The sequence below is a fragment of the Hippopotamus amphibius genome, chromosome 10, assembly GCF_030028045.1.
Source record: "Hippopotamus amphibius kiboko isolate mHipAmp2 chromosome 10, mHipAmp2.hap2, whole genome shotgun sequence".
Lineage (NCBI taxonomy): Eukaryota > Metazoa > Chordata > Mammalia > Artiodactyla > Hippopotamidae > Hippopotamus > Hippopotamus amphibius.
In genome coordinates this window covers 49187635-49207145 of record NC_080195.1, presented here as the reverse complement: position 1 = coordinate 49207145, position 19511 = coordinate 49187635, and the positions used below count along the sequence as shown (strand labels likewise).

General features: G+C 53.4%; 1 protein-coding gene across 1 annotated transcript in view; it reads right to left on the bottom strand.

The window, feature by feature from the left end:
- Positions 1-19511, bottom strand: part of ADCY5 (adenylate cyclase 5) — a 148394-nt gene that overhangs the window by 51967 nt on the left and 76916 nt on the right. The window contains exons 2-3 of the mRNA XM_057697711.1: positions 11643-11792; positions 7874-7995 (exon numbers count right to left, since the gene is read on the bottom strand). Of these exons, the coding sequence (XP_057553694.1) occupies positions 7874-7995; positions 11643-11792 (272 nt within the window). The remainder of the gene's footprint in view (positions 1-7873; positions 7996-11642; positions 11793-19511) is intronic.

The following is a 19511-nucleotide window of genomic DNA, read 5'->3' as shown; positions in this document are numbered from 1 at the left end:
CTCCAGAGGCAAGCGCAGGCAGGCTCTTCATCCCCGTGACCACAACAGGCCCTTCAGCTCTGTCGCAGCCTCAGCGCAGCCTTACCATGTGCGGTTTTGGTTAAGCTGTTTCCTCACTGTCTCTCCTTCTCGCTGCCAAGAGGCTCTAGGACTCGATGGAGCTGCCAGCATCTGATTCCGTTCCTGTGCAGAAGCCGCACCCCGCAGCATCTCTGAACAGCCAGGAGCCAGGGCTCTGGGTGGGCAGCGGCACAAGCACCCACCCCTCTGAGCTCCTGCATTCCCCGTATTCCTCTCTGGCACAGAGAAGGAACCTGAGAAATGCCAGAGGCAAACCATCTGTCCGGGTGGGTCCAGGAGGAGCAGGGGCCTGGGGAAACAGAGATCACGGGGTGGGGGCCAGGAGGGGAGCACAGCAAGGTCTCAGCCCAACTCCTAGGATGGTGAGCCTAGAGGGAGTGGAAGGTTCTGGGGAAGCAGGGCGGGAAGTGCCCTGGAGGCCCCCAGTGTGTGGCCTGGGGAGGCCCAGCCACAGGCCAGGGGTCTCTTCTGGACCGAGAGGGCTGCCCCCTCAGCATTGCTCCATTTGCTCCAAGCCCTACAACCCAGGGAGCCACCCGGGTCCATGTTACTTGTGAGATAAAGGAGGGGCAACGGGCCACTCCCATGCCCTGGGTGAACAACACAGTCAGGTGTGGTCTTGTCAACACCTGGCTGAGAATGGGTACCAGATAACTGGGCATTTTCCGAGGGGCGGTGGAAAATGATTAAAGCAGGGCATCTGGACAGGGAGCAGCCAGAGGACCATCTGAGGACACAGGCTGGGAGAGGCGATAGGGGGAAGGCCAACAAGAGGATGGGGAGCACACCAGGCGTCGCACACATCCATCAGCAGGGAGAATCTGCCCTGGGACAGCCGTGCCCTCTCCACTCCCGCAGAGACAAGACACCTTCCCTCAGAAAACAGAGGGCCCTGCGACAGCCTGACCGCCAGGACCGGGTCCAGGGCGCCTGGGATCAAGGTGTATCCTGGGACCCCCACTGCTGGCCTCAGGGCCTCCTGCAGACCCCATTCCAACCTCCCAGCCCCTCGCTCTCGCTCCTACCCACCGAATCCTGCTCCCCCCACCCCAACAGTGAAGCCCCCACAGCACCTGCAGGCTTTCTGTTTCCAGAGTCTGGGGAGAACTGGGGCAATGCTTCCTGAAGGAGAAGCACTGAAGGGAGGGGAACTGCACCAGGACCGAGCCAGAGCCAGGACCTCTCGGTGGTGAAAAGATAGGTGCTTTTAATTTTCTTCTCATGCAGCTCTTATTTTCCAATTTTTCTATAAAGAACATCCATCCTTTGTATAATAAAAATAATTTTTAAAAGATGGAAAGTAAAGCACATTCTTCTTGTAGGCCCTGATTCTAACCCTTCCACCTTCACGATGTCTTCTTTGACTCACGCTGCCGAGAATCAGCCTTCTTGTGTCTGAATTCTTTTAGAATCAGAATCATAAAGCACAACTGATTCCAGCTGTTTCAAAGACAGCCTGACATGCTTCACTGGTCTGTGACCCTGCACCCCAACTTCTCTCTCTTCCGTTTCCCCCAGGACCCCCTATTTTGAGTCCAGAGAGGTCCTGGCTCCATTTCCCACGGACCCCCATTCTGTGTCCCAGGACAAACTCAGGTCTGTTGTCAAGACCCAATTCCAGGCAAGGATGTGAAGAAACTGGAACCTCTGTGCACCGTTGGTGCAAAGGTCAAATTGTGAACCACTATGGAAAAGAGCATGGGGCCCTTTAAAAAGTTAGAAATAGAATTACCATACGACAGAGCAATTTCACTTCTAGGCGTATACCCAAGAGTACTGAAAGCAGGGACTCAAGGAGATATTTGTACACCCATGTTCAACAGCAGCACTTTTCACAGCAGCCAAGAGGTGGAAGAACCCAAGCATCCTTCTTGTGGCCGCAGATAAACAAACTGTGGTAAATGCATACAACGGGATGTTATTCAGCCTTTAAAAAGTAAGGAAAACAGGATACAGTCTATAATACGGATGACCCTGGAAGACATTAAGTGAAATCAGCCTGACGCAAAGGGACACATACTGTATAAGTGCATCTCTACGCGGTGCCTGGAAACAGCCAAATCCATAGGAAGTGGAATGGTGGTTGCCGGGGCTGGGGGTGGGAGGGATGGAGAGTTTCAGCTCTGCAAGACGAAAAGACTTCCGGAGATGGATGGTGGTGAGGACTGCACGACAACATGAAGGTGCTTCACGCCACCGAACGGTACGCTTACAATGGGCAAATGGTACATTTTATACTATGTACGTTTTACCACAACTAAATAATTAACTGACTGATCGATTGACTGAAAGAAAAGACCCAGCCGCATGGTCCCCCCGGCAGGGCCAGCTGGGTCATCGGCCGCCTTCCCACGGCACTGGGCTCAGCCCTACTCACGGGTGCGGGCTGGATAGTCCCTAAGGGGCAAGCGCAGTGCCTATTCCATCTGCTCTGAGTCATGCCTGGGACATAGTAGCAGCTCAATAAATGTCTGTGGAATGAATGACATGATGATATAAAGCCATTTATATCTACATTTAATGCAAAACATAACAAGAAAAAGTCTTTTTCTTAATATCTGGTTGGAGACAGGAAAGCTGCACGTTTGTGGACCACACCTCTCATCCACCCGCTGGTTGGGGACGTGGGGAGGTAAACATTTTCCCTCTCTGCCCACAGGGTGCACAGTCCACCCACGGGTATCTGAGCATCGCAGACATTGCCGGGTGGTCATTATAATTCAGAACCACACTGTAGCTGAGCCAGACGCCAGAGCGACCTGGGGACGCAGCCAAGTCCTTGAAGGAGACGGGTGAGGAGCCGATAACCTTAAAAGGGGGAGGTTGGGGAGAGACGGGAAGGGAGGGGGAAGGGCTGAGGGCAAGGCAGCCCTCCCCAGACCCTGCGCCACCCCCACTCCCATGCCCGGATCAGCAGCCCCTCTGCCAGGCCCCCAGCTCCAGCCCCACAGGACTCCTGGGTCTCTGAGAGTGAGGCTCTCCTTCAAGCCAGTGAGCCAAGACCCCTCCACCCCACACTCCATCCCAAACGCCTCCCAGGGTCCAAACAGATGCAGTCCTACGAGGAAGGTGTTTCTTCAGGGGAGGACCCCCGCCCCCTGGAGAAAGGGGCCTTCTCTCCACTCTCACAGAGAGCAGAGTCTCTGCAATGACCCCACCACCTACAACCTGTAGAAGCTAGGGGCTCCAGGGTACTGGCCAGTCAGGTGCAGGGCTTTCTCATTCAGCAGGGACCCTTGTGGAAGCAGGAAATCCTCAGGACCCTCGCAGGCCTGGCTAGGTGTTCCCTGCCTCCTGAAACCTTTGGGGTATGGGGCTACCTGACCTCACGCTCACCTGGTAGCCTGCCTAGGAGCCTGCCCTGCCCCCGCAGAGCAAAGAGTCTGCAGCCACCTCGTGGGCCAGGGGCTGTACACCCGCACGCTGTACCTGCCCTACCCTTCCAGCACCCCCGCAAGAAGCCCCAGGGCCCCCACTTAGAGGCTCCGCTCCTCAGCGACTGCGAGGTGAGCTGTCCAGCGCTGAACTCTGCCAGAACGCAAAGTCCACCTCACCAGTCTCCACTCCCTGCGTGGTATGTCTCCAGCTTACTAAGTAATCTCTTGTTTGTGTGTCCTCTCAAACAGACGGGGAGCTTCCCGATGGCAGAGACAGTGTCCCCTCAATTGCCACCAGGGCCCTGCCTCGAGCTACGTGTCTGAGAGCACAGCTAGTGGTTCCCAGCGACGGAGGCAGAGGTGAACCCTCTGCTAAACGGATGAGTGGAAGGACATCGCCGTTCCCATGTCACAGATGAGGAAACTGAGGCTTAGACTAGGTGATCTGCCCAAGTCCCCAGCCACGAAGTTGCAGAACGAGGTAGGAACTAGCCTGCTCAACAGAGACACTCATCTTCCTCTACACGGGCGACCTCTCGGCAAGGGTGACCGATGGCACCCGGGTTCTCCTTTACTCTGCGCCCCTTCCTCCAACCCCCATCTCCCTCCTCCCAGGGCAGAGCACCGGGAGCCCCCAGCCCAGAGCTGGCCTCCACCTACATGTCCTGGAGGCCCTTGTCCCGGGAGTGGAGACAGCATGGCCCTCCGGACCCTGGCGCTGGGGCTGCAGCAGGGCCAGATATCTGGGGGGACGTGAGGGCAGGCAGGCGGGCTCTCAGGCCACAGGCCTGAATCCAGCCATGGCCCCAGCCCCTAGGACCTGTCCAGCAAGAAGGGCTGAAACATCCCCACCTGTCACCGCACGTCAGACAGGAGAGGCATCTGGGGGCTCTGTGGGTGTCTCAAGGGTTCCTCGGCCTCCGGCCTGCCTCAGCCCACAGCCGGCGTGGCTCAGCACCGGCGCATCCGACCGGTGCCCCAGAACCCCGGGAGTCGTACGCTGTGCAACAGTCCTCCTTGGGGCCAGGGGGCAATGAGGCCCCGTAGAGTGACGGGCACCTGTCTGTCACCCTCCCCCGACCAGGCCCAACGCTCCAGCCATTCTTTAGTCTCCTCCCGCCCTGAGATCCAGGCCCCAACTGTCACACCGCAGAGTTGATTTATTTTTCTTGTGGCCTTGCTCTCGGTGGGGTTAGAGAACAGCATGTCATCACCCTCTCTAAATATTACAACTCCACAGAGAACTGGTGAATGTGACTCACCACCCTTGCACTCCAGCTCGAGAATCCCCAGGCCTTTCTTCGCCGATCGCAGCGCGGTAACCGTCATAATAATAACAGCAATAATAATAGCTGCTCCCAGTTACTGAGCACACGCTCCGGGCCAGATACCGGGCGAAGCATTTTCTGTGTATTATTTCAGTGACTCTTTAACACCCCTGGTAAGCAGGTCCTCTTCCTACCCTATTAGGCAGATGAGGAAACTGAGGCTCAGAGGGACTCAATGCCTGTAACTTGCCCTGGTCACAGAGCAGAGCCAGAATGACACGAAGGGCTGCTGGACCCCGGGCCCCAGGGCTCATCCCTGGACCACAAGCCACGCCCCACAGTGCATTTCTACACTGTGATGTCATCCGCCCACCTACTACTCAACCCCCAACCCAAGCCAAAGGTTCAGCCCCAAACCAGAGACCAGAGCAAGCAATGTGTTTTCACCAAGAGCTGCGGTGACGGCGGGTGGCGGCTGATGAAACAGGAAAAGGGGCCCCAGCGGGATGTTTGCATATGATTGCTTGCGCCGGCCTCTGATGTGTACCAGCCACCCCTAGTCCTGGCAATTTCAGAGGCAGAATTACGTCTGTTCCCACGAAAATGATGGCATCTTAGCTCTCCTGTCCTTTCATCTCTCTCCTGACTGCTGTCATTGATCCTGAGCACATTCTAGAAGAGACATCCCCTCCCCTCCCCCACCCCGTGGCTGGGGTCTGATTCTGATTTCCGGCGTGATTCTTGTACTGACCCAAAGTCACGGCCTGTGTGGGAGTGGAGGGTGAGGGGTGTCACCCACACGGTGGGCCACTCCACAGGACAGTCACTGGGGAAGAGGCCTGCGTCAGCCTCTCGGGTCAAACGCTTTTGCTGGAGGGCTGGGGGCCCCAAAGCCAGCCACAGAGGGATGGGCAGCGAGACGAAGCCCCCCACGCGGGACGACGGAGGGGTGAGAGGGCAAGGTGCTGGACGGAGATGCAGAGGCTGCCAGACGGGGCAGACGTGCCAGCCAAGCCAGGCTGAGAACCCGTGCCTTGAAGGCCAGGCTGTCTCTGAGCAGTGCATTTTCTGGGCTTCCTCTGTGTTCCACTTTACCGTTTAGTAAAGCTGCTGCAAGCTCTGCTGTGCTGACAGCAATCAAGGAAAGCACCTTCTGTCCACGCTCGGCCTGGAACAGAGCCATGCCAGGGCCAGCGGGGTGGTGAAGACAGGACCAAGAGAGAAGATTCCAGAAGGAAATTTCCAGGGCTTTGTGTGTATCGGGACCACTTGGCAGGTCACTCCTTCCCACTTGAATCTTCGGCCTTTGGGATGTGTTCTGATAAATAAGGCTGTTTCTCTACGTGTCCTAAAGTGGGGACCCCTAGATTTGAGGGGTAGCCGTCAGACAGGAAAGGCCCTGTGGTCCCTCAGTCACACACACACAGGCGGGAAGCCAAACCTCTCACCTCCTCTCCTCTGAGTCCCCTCATCCCGGAGGGCTCCCCAAGCCTCCTTCCCACAGAATCACCTACAAACCCCTTCTGCTGGGCATATAAAAAACATCTTGTCTGGTAGTTGTGCCAGGTAAAAACTCCCATATCAAAAAGCTTCCTGGGGGGCGATTCCCTCCCTTAACTAGTGGATCTTGGACAAGTTAATCTCTGTGCCTGTTTATTCCCCTGTTAAAAGGAGGTAATAATAGTATCAAACTCTTACATTCGTTGTTGGGATTAAGTGAATATACAAAAGCGCTTAGAGCCGTGCTTCGGTTAAAGGAAGCTCTATCGCGTACTAACCATTGTTAGTGATTACTCCACCACGTGCACACGGCGCGGGTGCGAGGAGACCGCAGCGAAACCCTCGCATCAGCACCACCTACCGAGGCCCGGACCCCGCTTCCCTCCTGCGCTGAGCCCGCAGACCCTCAGGACGGCGCCTGAGTGTGGACACTTGGCCAGGGCAGCCTTCTTCCCGAGAGCCCGAGCTGCTGCTGGCCACACCGTCCCTGCCTGCCCGTGGGGTGTGGGTGGGGATACTCTGAAAACTGAGGACAATACGTTGTGCAGGTTCTTTTTCCTCCCAAAGGCTTAAAGTCTGTTTTGGGAGTCGGAGGGGGGACACACGGGCAGGATCGGATTCCAGGGCACACGGGGAACTGGGCAGGTCTGCCCACGCCGCGTGACAGCACACGCCCTCCCTCCCCCGCTGTAACAGCCTCGTCTTGAATATGTGTATTAGTGTGTGTGTGTGTGTCCACACGCATACACCCACACAATAAGTTACATTATTCTATTTAACCCCTTTATCGAAAATGCAGTCCAAACCTCCAGAAGGTTCTCTTTACACCAACCTTAGAGGACTCACACGTCCTAGGAAAACGCGCCCAGGGGGGAAGGAACCCTCTCGCAGGCAAACACAGCAGCTCCTTTTCTGGGCATATGGGAGGATTACCGGGCTCTCCAGGAAGCCATGCTGGATGAAGGCCACTGTATCGCTTCGCGTCCCCACGGAACGCGGAAGTAGATTTTGCCCGCTATTAACCCACATCTGTTTACACGTCCTTGCTGTCCGTGTTTCTGCCTAGGGAAGCAGCAACCATGCACTAAAAGGAGCCTGGGCTTCGGGGTGGGCCGACCTGGGTGCACCCCACTTTCCCACTCCTGGCCGAGTGACCTTGGGCAGGGTCTCAGCCATACTGAGCTCAATCTTCTGAACAAGGGATGCTGACAAGGGTCCCCACCCTGAGGGCTGTCAGCCTCCTGACAGGATTAGCAATGAGGTGGGTAATGCCTGGTACAGTGCCTGGCACACACTGGCTTAGCAGGCACGGAGGCTGCCGGATGGTGGTGAAGATGGAGACGATGATGGTGACATTTGGGTCCCGAGTCTGTACTTTCTGTCTCCCTTGTTAGGCTAGGAGTTTCCCTATCAGCTGGTGGTGTTGCTTTCTCCTTTCTCCTCCTTCCTGCAGCCTCACCTCCTCCCCACCAGCACTAACTCACTTCAAAGGCCAAGAGGGGCAGGGCTGGGGCACCCCAGAAAACAGACACTCCAAAGCCACCAGACCACCCTGTTGGTCTGTGCCCTCTTGAAGGGGAGGGAAGAGACATCTCCTTTGGGGTTCAGTCTTCCCACCCCGTCCCTGTCCCCCAGCCGCACCCCTACCTCACGTTGTCATGTTTCTGGATGTAAATCTTGTGGAACATCATATCCTCCTGCTTGGCGTTGATGTCTGCTTTCATCTCCATGGCAACGTGACGGGGAAGGACAGACAGCAGGAGCCGCTCCTGGGGAGGGAAGCAGATGCTTTCATCACAGCTCCTCCCCCTGCCTGGCAGTCCCCTCCCTCCCCAGGCTTCACCCCGCCACACCTGTGCCCCCACCTGCAGGGCCCTGGAAAACCTATCAGGCTCTCCTAAACCTCACGGGGCTAACACTTGCATATGCCGGGGGTGGAGACATGCCGCAGGGCTACCTGGTCCCCATCTCCCTGGGACACCTCCTGGTTCTTTGATGTACATGGGGAAAAGCACTTCTGCTGAACGTGTGGTGCCAAGCGCCTTGGGTCAGAATCCTGGGTGTCACCTGAGACCTTAGGCAAATGACTGAACTTCTCTGAGCTTCCAGTTCCTCATCTATAAATAGGGGTGGGGTTGTTGGGAGCTCTGGATGAGATTCATTCAGTCATTAAACATTCACTGAGCACCTACCATGTTCCAGGCATCACGCTGGGTGCCAGGAGTGATAACCATGAACAAGACAGGCAAGGTTCCTCCTTCACAAATCCCCAGCCTCCTGTACTATGGGGCACTGAGCAGGGGGAACCGACCTAGGCTGGGGAGAAGTGGGGTGGTCACAGAAGGCTTCATGGGGACCAGAGGATGAGGTGCGGAGGAGGGGGTTCCACTTCCACGTAGGAGATGGTGGCCCAGGGGGATGGGAAAGCTTGCTGACTTTGAGAAACTGAGAAATTAAGATCGACTGAAGGGGAGGTAGGAGAGAAGCCGGGAGAGGGGCCAGGGCCCCCCTGTGACGTGGGGTAGGGTCATGGCAGCCCTTGATGGGGTCTGGACTGGGCCCCCTTTCTGTGTTCTCCTCTGCGGCCTGCCTGCTCCAAGAGGTCCAACTGCCCCCGGAGTGCTCACCTCCCACCTGCACCCTCTGCAGCCCCTCCCCACACCAGGCGCTGTGCCAAGCTGGCTCACGAATCCTCTCACCTGGAGCCCTCCCTCCTGGCTGACCCCAGCCCTCTTCATTCTCCCTCTGGTCCTTCAGCACGGGAAGCTGGGCCACTCCCTCATGTGGCCCTAGTTTCCCTCCCTCCTCCTGGCCCCACCTCTGTCCTCTTCCTGCTCACGCCTGCCCCCTGGGAGCAAGGTTTCCACCAGCATCTCCACTGGTCACCTCCCACGCCCACTCCCTCGTCCAATCGCCAACCCAACGTCTTGCCACCAGCATCTGACATCACGTCCACGCAATGCTCACCCTCCCGATGGTTCTTCTTCTCACGTTCCCTGCCTTTGCCCATGGCACCCCCGTCCTCCTAATCACCAAGGTCAAGGTCTTGCTCTTCAGCTAGAATCACCATCCTCATGTACTAGATGCTAACCTTCCTCAGGCTCAGCCCCTTTCCAGGAGGAGGGTCCTGGCTCCAGCGGCCAGCATCCCCTCACCATCCTGGGCCTTCTCGTAGAGTCTGCAATCTCCGCATTCCCATGGTCTATTACTGGGATCTCCCTGAGGGTGGGAACGGTGTCTTGTTCAGCTCCAGAGCTGACAGCCTTCTGCTCGGGCAACTCTGGTGAACTAGTGAGGAACAGTGCTCTCTGTGGGCCAGCCTGACCTCCCCAGGCATCAGTGGACACGGCCATGAAAGGCCATTATATTTACTGAACGCTCAGTAAACAGCTACTGGTGATAAAAATACAAACTAAAAGACAATTCTGTGGAAATATAGGATGACTGGGAGAAAGTATGCTACAAATTGTTTAGATTCATGAGAGACCTTCCCACATTTATAACTAGTCCTGGGGCTGAGGGCCAGGAGGAGTGGGCAGAGGGTAGCCAAGGGACAATACTGAGGCCCCTCAAATGGTACCTAGGAGCATCCTCAGAGCTAAGAGCAGCCCTTTCTGCAGAGGGCAGGGGAGGCCCAACTCTGGGTCCTGGCTGGTGCGTGCCTGTCCCCCGGAAGCGTGCCTCCCCTCCCCAGTACCCTGGCCTGAAACATGGTATGGCAAACACCTTTTCTCCCCCAAATCCCTGCGGACTTGCTGGGACGTCCAGCCTGGCCAGGGCCAGCGCACATACCCTGGGATGGACTGTAAAGGTTAATTTTACTGGAGAAGGGACGAGGCCCAGGCGTGAGCGGGGACCCTCCGTAACCTGGAAGGGCAAGGCAGGTATCCTAATCTCAGGTGAGAGATACTGGGGCCTGGAACCGGGATGAGAGACGGAGCTTTTGAGGCAGGTCGGGGCTTGGGGGTGAGCCAGGTGCAGAGGCTGAGGTACGCTTGTCAAGAAGAGACAGAGGAAAGACTCAGGGACACCCTTGGGCACGGGTTTCATTCAAGAGGCTGGACCTGGAGCCCAGATGGGGCCAAGAGAGCACACAGGAAGGCTGGGCCTCAGACTGGACAGCCTGAGCTGGGGAGCTGGCCAGACACGGTGGCCATGGCACAGGGCTGGAGGGGAAGCAGGGGCAGAGGGTGACCAGGGGAGGGCCTGGAGAGGCACTGCGGAGCTCTCCCCCCGGCTCGCTCGGCCGTCTGGCTGTCACCAGCCGTGTGTCTGTACCTCCCTGGGCTGAATCCAGACAGAGGCAGAGAGGCCCTCACGCTGCACCAAACTCTGTGCTTGTGGGGTGTCCACAACGCACAGGCCGTGCTGGGCAGGAGGGCGCGGGCGGCCACTGCGGTCCAGGCCTCCGGCTCCCCATCCTCACGACCAAAGGCAGACCTTCCATGTTTACACCCGCCGTGCGCCGACGCAGCACGCAGCACAGAGCGGAGTTTGGGCAGACACTGACCTAAGAAGAGAGGCAGGCCCCTCCGGTTTGGAGTAAGCTTCTCTCTGAGAGCTGGAGTGAGTCTGAGTCCAGTAAGAGCCCCGGCACCCTGCAGACCTGCCCACCCTCCCCCGGGGCCTCTCTCCAGCCCTGCTGTCTGCGAGTAACGCCCTTTGTACGGTCTCAAAGCTCCCAGCTTCTGTCTGGTTCACACGCAGAAGCAGACACAGTGGTGACCCAGCCAGACCTGAACCCCAAACAGGACACCCCCAGGATGCCAGGCAGGCCACCCTGACAATCCTCAGTCCTCGCCCTCAGCCAGAGGAGCACACGGGGCAGGTCCCTCCGCCCAGGGCTCACGGGGAGAAGCCCCCGGGTCTGTGGGCCGCGTGGATGGCCTGCCTCCTGGCCCAGGAGTCCCCTGCAGGTGAGGTTTAAGGTGAGATGCAGTCTTCCTTTCTCTGAACTAAGCAAACCTCAGAGCTCAGCACAGAGGACATGCCGGGTGAGGATGTCACAGGGGCTGACAGCCAGGTCTCCTCTCCTCCTCCCTCCCCCCTCGCCTGGGGAGCACCTTAATCCCAGGAGGGAGGGGATTTGCTGGCGCTCTCACTACCCCAACGCATCAGTCCCTGGGGAGGGTGGAGGCTGCTTCCTGCCACCCAGGGCCCAGGCTGCTTGGTCTGCTTGCAAAAGCCAAGGGCAGGGCCAGAACTGGTCCTCCAGAGCCTCGCCTAGAGCATCCCCACAGGGCCAGGAACGCTGGGCTCCCTCCAGGGCAGACCTTCCCCAAGGCCGCCCCGCCCCCTCCCCCCGGCCCGTCCAGGGAGGCTGGGCTGGACGCAGCCCTGTGCACTGCTGGTGGGCAGGCGGCTGCCACCAAGGCAGGAGCCCCGCCGGCCGTGCGGGGCGGGGGGCCTCACTCACCTGCTGCTGGTTCTCCCGCTGCGAGTGCAGCCGCGCCTGGATGCACTCCCGGGTCTCCTGGAAGGCCTGTCTCTGGGAGACCTCGGCCGGGTAGTGGGTGCAGACGCCCACGATGTTGGTGCAGGAGAAGATGAGGACGTTGGAGACGAGCTGCAGAGGGAGAGACGAGGACACGCAGCTCAGGCCTGGAGTGGGCGCCGGGCACTGGAGCCCCAGCCACGACCCTCCCGGTCCCAGAGCCCGGAGCCCGCAGGCCCCACAGCAGCAAACACACACCTAGCTGCCAGCAGACAAATGCCAAGGGCAGCCACCCGCAGCCAGCTGCTGGGCGTAGCCACGCGTAACCCGTCGGGCTCTCTGACGTCCTCAGAGCCCAAAGCCTGGCTGGCCTGTGACGTAATACGGCCCTAAGGAGGCCGAGTCACTGAATAAGCATCCTGGCCGCATCCACGGCACCAAAGGTTAGAAGGTGAGGCGTGCTGGGGTGCCGTGACGGGACTGTGAGTGCTGGGGTGCAAGGGCACGGCAGGGAAGGGTCCTCGAGGGGGACAGGGTCTCATGGTTTGAAAGTGTGACAGGGTCCACACAGGACCAAAGACTGCTCTTCCACAGAGAGGCCTTCGCTGGCTATTCCCCAGGGATCAGCTCCAAGAAGCAAATACTTGCTGATACCCAGCACTGTGCGCAGTCCAATGGGGACTGAGGGCAGGACGAGCCCGGCGAGCAGGGATCCGTGTCCACGCGGGTCTCCTCCCCGTCTCTGCGCCAGCACCGGGGCCTCCGGACGGCCTCACCCCCACCCCTGCTGGGCGAGCACCCACCGTCACCCCCAGCCCTCCTGGACGCCCTCCTCCGTGCTGACAGAGACGTGTGTGGAGACGTACCACGGTCCCTCGGGTCAGAGCCAAGGCCGGAACTCTTTTGAAAGCAATACTTACTGAAAAGCGAAGGGAAAACACAACACAGCCCACAAAAGCGGGTTGACATAGCACATTCCAAATGCTGGTCAAAACGTCCCTGGGCAGGTTCAGTTCCTGGGGTGTCTGGGTAAACGGATCCTGGTCCTGCCCTTGCTTCAGGCCACCGCGGACAGAAGCCACACAAACAGGCTCCGCTTTCTAGGCCTCGGTCCCTCCCTCCAAACACTCAGTTCTTGGTCTCAACTGCAGAAGGGGAGCCCAGGCCAGACCCTGCACCTCCGCTGTCGCGCCTCCGGCCCCCGGGAGCCCTGCGCCGGTCTCCAGTCCACGCGTCCATTTGGATCGCAAAGAGCCTCCCTCTGGGACTTCAGCCGCCTGGCAGTGGCCGGCAGCAGCACCCACATTCTCCTTCCGGGTGTGTCTGGACCTAGAAGTCCTGTCCTTGGCTCTGCTCTGCGTTCTACCTGAAGGCTCTCCCCAGCCCAGCTCGGAGGCACTGCGGACCTCCACCCAGGCGCTCAGGCCCAGAGCCCTGGGGGCCCCATGCTGGAGGTAGTGCCATCTTTCCCTGGGGACACCCTAGACTGTGCCTGTCCCAGTCCATGCACAGAAAGAGACTTTCCTCTCCCATCTCAGTCTTGCTCTCTCCTCAGGTGCACGATAAACTCTGGTTTTCTGGCTGAAGGACACTTTGGGTACCACCCAGATGCCTCCCTGGGGAGCCTTCAGGGAAGAGGCCAGCTCAGATTACCAGCTCCACCAACTCTCTGCTGACCCGCAACCCCTACCCCAACCCCACCCACCCCTGAATCCTACCACTGTCATTTTATGGAAACACACCGCAGAGAAAAACCCAACCTATTTATCATAAGCAAAGAAAAGGCCTGCTCTACAGAAGCGGACAGTCCGGTTGAGGAAAGCAGTCAAGACTGACAGGGAACCAGCAACAGGAGCAGACGCTTCCTCCTGCCAAGCAGGAGGGGGAGGGGAGACCTCCGGGGAGGGCCGTCTCGCTGGGCCTGGGGTTGGGGCATGTCTGCCGAGGCTGGCAGATATGAGAAAGGACATCCCTGGAGAGAGCATCCAGGAAACTCAGGCTTGCGAGGTACTCAGGGTCCTTCAATAAATAACCCAGGCTCTCGGATCCTGAGGGGAAGTCCACAGAGGGGAGATGGAGCTGGAAAGGCAGACTGGAGCCAGACTGAAGAGACATCCGAATGTCAGGCTGGGAAGTCCTAGCACAATCTGACAACAGGAGCCGGGAAAACTGTTGAAGCAAAGCATGGCAGGATGAGCACACGGCTTCCAGAAGATACATCAGGGGCAAGAGTGATGCAGGGAGTTGAGAGATGGGTCAGGAGGATACTGCAGAAGCCCAAAGGAGGAGGGAACAAAGACCTCCATGAGGCTGGGGGTTGCCAAGGCAGAGCTGACTCAGAAGGAAGAGCCCCCAAGATCAGGGAAGAAATAGACTGTGACCTGCAGTATGAACCAATGCAGTGACTGTGAAGGGAAGGCCCAAGGACATGCCTCCTGCAAGTCACTGGGGACCACTGAGAGAGGGCTAAGGAGAGAGAATGAGATGACAAGGTGGAGGCTGAAGGTGCAGACTACAGGGAATTCTGAAGAATGTTCTCTTTAAAGGATCGCTTTTGAAAGGTGAGAGGAAGGTGCCAGATGATCAAAACAGGAGTGAGGAGAAACTGGAAAGGAAAACATGTTACCCTCAGACAGAATAATGCGTCATGATAATGCAACATGGCCAAGAGGGATTTATCCCAGGAACGGAAGGCTGGTTCAACGTCAAAAATCAATGCTGGGGGGCTTCCTAGGTGGTGTCGTGGTTGAGAATCCGCCTGCCAATGTAGCGGACACAGGTTCGATCCCTGCTCCAGGAAGATCCCACATGCCAGGAGCAACCAAGTCCGTGCACCACAACTATTGAGCCTGCGCTTTAGAGCCCATGACCCACAACTATCGAGCCCAAGTGCTGCAACTACTGAAGCCCACGCGCCTAGAGCCTGTGCTCCGCAACAAAAGAAGCCACGGCAATGAGGGGCCTGCACACCACAACGAAGAGTAGACCCCACTTACCGCAACTAAAAAGAAAGCCCACGCACAGCAAAAAAAAAAGACCCAACGCAGCCAAGAAAATTAATTAATTAATTAATTAAAAAAAAAATCAATGCTGGGCTTCCCTGTTGGCGCAGTGGTTAAGAATCCGTCTGCCAATGTAGGGTACATGGGTTCCATCCCTGCTCCAGGAAGATCCCACATGCCATGGAGCAACTAAGCCCATGAGCCACAACTATTGAGCTTGTGTGCCGCAACTACTGAAGCCCATGCGCCTAGAGCCCATGCTCTGTAACAAGAGAAGCCACGGCAATGAGGAGCCTGTGAACCACACAAAGAGTAGCCCCGCTCTCCACAACTAGACAAAGCCCATATGCAGCAACGAAGGCCCAAAGCAGCCAATAAACAAATAAATAAATAAATAAAAATAAATTTATTAAAAAAAAAAAAAAGAATCCATGCAAGGGATATGGGTTCAATCCCTGGTCCTGGAAGATCCCACATGCCTCGAAGCAAGTAAGCCCATGTGCCACAACTACTGAACCTGTGCTCTAGAGCCTGTGAGCTACAACTACTAAGCCTGTGCGCCTAGAGCCTTTGTTCCACAACAAAAGAAGCCACCACAAAGAGAAGCCCAAGCAATGCAATAAAGAGTAGCTCCCACTCGCTGCAACTAGAGAAAGCCTGCAAGAAGCAATGAAGACCCAACGCAGCCAATAAATAAATAAATAAATAAATAAATAAATGTAATTCACCATGTTAACAGACTAAATAGAAAACCAGGGACTTCCCTGGGGCGCAGTGGTTAAGAATCTGCCTGCCAATACAGGGGACACAGGTTCGAGCCCTGGTCCAGGAAGATTCCACTTGCTGCAGGGCAACTAATCCCATGTGCCACAACTACTGAACCTGTGCTCTAGAGCCTGTGAGCCACAACTATTGAGCCCACATGCCACAACTACTGAAGCCTGTGTGCCTAGAGCCTGTGCTCTGCAACAAGAGAACCCACCGCACTAAGAAGCCCATGCACCACAATGAAGAGTAGCCCCCACTTGCCACAATTAGAGAAAGCCCACACGCAGCAATGAAGACCCAATGCAGTCAATAAATTAATTAATTAATTTAAAAAAAGAGAGGACAAGAGAAATTACATATTTTTTAAAAATGGTTATTTCAATAGTTACTGAAAAACTGACAAAATTTAACATCTATGCAAGATTTTTTTATTTAATTTATTTTCTAAATTTTTTGGCCAGACTGTGTGGCATGTGGGATCTTAGTTCCACCACCGGGGATCGAACCAGTGTCCCCTGCACTGGAAGCATGGAGTCTTACCTGCTGGACCACTAGAGAAGTCCCTATGCAAGATTTTTTTAAAACTTTTAACAAATCAGGAATAGAAGTGAAATTCCTCAGTCTGATCAATGACATATACAAAAACCTATAGCTAAGATCATACTTAATGGTGAAAGACTGAATGTTTTCTCCTAAGACCAGGAATAAACCAAGATTGTCCCCTCTAATTACTTGTATTCAACATCATACTGGAGGTTCCTAGACCATGCAATAACACAAGAGAAAGAAATAAAATGCATACAGATTGGAAAGGAAGAAATTAAACTGTCTGTATATGCAGATGACATGTTTGTCTATGTAGAAAATCCCAAAGAATCTACAAAACAGCTGCCAGAATTAATAAGCAAGTTTAGAAATACAAAAGACACACGATCACAGGAAACAAGGTCAATATACAAAAAGGCAACTCAATTTCTATAAGCAAGCAACAATCAGAAGTGAAATTTTTAAAGTGCCATTTATATATCACCAGAAGTTGAAATATTTATGCATAAGTCTAACAAAATATTGCAAACTTGTTTACTGAAAACTATAAAACACTGATGAAAGAAATTTTAAAAGACCTAAATAAATGGAGAGACATACCATTTGCATGTATTGGAAAACTCAACATTGTTCAGATGTCAATTCTCCCCAAGCTGATGTACAGATGCAACATAATCATAATCAAAACCCAAGCAGAATTTTTATTTTTTATTTTAATTTTTTGAAATAAATTTATTTATTTATTAGATTTTTTTTATTGGCTGTGTTGGGTCTTCGTTGCTGCACTCGGGCTTTCTCTAGTTGCAGAGAGTGGGGGCTACTCTTCACTGTGGTGCACAGGCTCCTCATTGTGATGGCTTCTCTTGTGGAGCACGGGCTCCAGGCACACGGGCTTCAGTAGTTGTGGCACATGGGCTCAATAGTTGTGGCTCACAGGCTCTAGACTGCAGCCTCAACAGTTGTGGCAAATGGGCTTAGTTGCTCCACGGCATGTGGAATCTTCCTGCACCAGGGCTCAAACCCGTGTCCCCTGCATTGGCAGGCAGATTCTTAACCACCACCTAGGAAGTCCCCAAGCAGGGTTTTTAAAAAGAAATTGACAAGCTGACTCTACAATTTATATGGAAAAGCAAAGCAACTAGAATAGCCAAAATAATTTTGAAGAAGATGAACCAAGTTGGAAGATTCACACTACTCAATTCTAAGACTGACTATAAAGCTATAGTAATTAAGCTAGTGCAGTACTGGCATAAGGATAGAAATATAGATCAATGGAATAGAACTGAGAATCCAGAAATAAACCCTTACATTTATGGTTTGCTAATTTTTAACAAGAGTACCAAGACAATTCAATGGGAAAAGAATAGTCTTTTTAGCAAATGATGCTGGGATAACTTGATGTCCACATACAAAAAAATGAAGTTGCACCCCCTACCTCATACCATATACAAAATTAGCTCAAAGTGGATCAGAGACCTGAACATGAGAGCTAGAGTTATAAAATTCTTCGAAGAAAATGTGGGAATAAATCTTCACCACCTAGGATTAGGCAATGATTTCTTAGACATTACTCCAAAAGCACAAATGATGAAAGATTAAAAAAGAGGTAAACTGCACTTCATCAAAATTAGGAAGTCCTGTGCTTCAAAAGGAACCATCAGGAAAGTGAAAAGACAAGCCACAGAAGGGAGAAAACATCTGCAATCATTTATCACGCCTTTATTTTTGACAAATACACAAAGGCAACTAAATGAAGAAAGGATAATCTTCTCAACAAACGGTGTCAGAATAATTGGATATCCATATTATTAACTCAAAATATACAAAAATTAACTCAGAACAGTTCATAGGCCTAAATGTAAAACCTCAAACTATTAAACTTCCAGAAGAAAACATAAGACTTTGAGTTAGGCAAACATTTCTTATATACCACAGCAAAACATGATTCATAAAAGAAAAGAAATGATAAACTGATAAATTAGACTTCATCAAAATTAAAAACATTTGCCTTCCAAAGACACTGTTAAGAAAATGCATAGACAAGCAGCAGAATGGGGAAAATTATTTGTAAATCACATATCTGATAAAAAGATTTGTATCCAAAATAAAGAGCTCTCAAGTCAAAAATAAGAAAACCAACAACTCACTTTTTAAAAGAGCAAACTATTTAAGTAGACAATTCACCAAAGAAGATATAAGGGTAACAAATAAGAGAAATAAGAGATATAAAGATGACAAATAGAGATGCTCAAAATTATTAGCCATTAGGGAAATACAAATTAAAAAAAAAACAATGAGATACTACTAAACACTATTAGAATGGTTAAAATTAAATTAAATTTAAAAAACGAAAAGAAAAGAAGAAAGAACTGCCAGCACTGGTACTGGTAAGAGTGTGCAGCGACTGGAACTCTTACACCTTGCTAGTAGGAATGAAAAACAGTACAGCCACCTTGGGAAACATTCTGGAATATCTCATACATACACTGGCCATATGACCAGAATCTCACTCCTAGGTATCTGTCCAAATCAAATGAAAAGTTATGTTCACACAAAAATCTTGCAGGAATGTTTATGGAATACTACTCATCTATAAAATGGAACAATCTAGTGATAACATACAACATGAATGAGTCTTAAATACATTATGCTGAGCGAAAGAAGCCACACTCAGAAGGCTACGTACTATATGATTCCGTTTGTATGGCATTCAGGAAAAGGCAAAGCTGCAGGGCCTGAAAACAGATCTGCGGTTCCCAGGGGGCAGGGTGAGAGGTGGACTAAAAAGCACAGCAGGAAGAAATCTTTCAGGGCAATGCAACTGTTCCCCATCATGGTTGTGTTAGTGGTTACACATCTATATGCCTTTGTCAAATTCACAGAACTGTGCACCAGAAAAGCTGAATGCTACTGTATGTAAATTATACTTTAATAAAAAAACAGGACAGGAGTAAGATCCAGGAGGGACTAGCAAAGAAAACAGGAGGAGCCAGCTGGACAGGGAACGAGCAGCCTTCCCTCTCTCTGAGGCCAGAAAGAGGGACCAGAGTCTATTTTGAGACGTGACCCCCGAAGTAATTATCAGCTGGCCAGTGCTGTATCTCAGTACTAAACCTCCTGACCTCTCCTGCTGTAATCTTACTCCTCCTGCAGCCAGAAGGCCAATAGCAAGAGATGGTGCAAATCCAGGTAAAATGATGCGCTGTAACCCAAGAGGGTCCAAATGGCTTGGCTAAGCTTGGCATGCCTCGTGTTCCTCTCTCCCATTCACTATACACACAATGGGGTGAGCAGGAAGAGGGTGCTGGGTGTGAGAGAGGGGTCCTGAGCAAGGCATTTCAGATATTTGTTTATCTGAAATTCAAGTTTAACTGGGGATTTCAGCAAATTGGACCTGAGAGTGAAAAAGAGATTAACACATCAAACACACACACACACACACACCCACACCCACCACCCACCGAAAAAGCAGGAATCTGTGCACCAGGTCTTAACAGATGCTAAGGCCCCTGTGCAGACACTAAGGTTACGAATG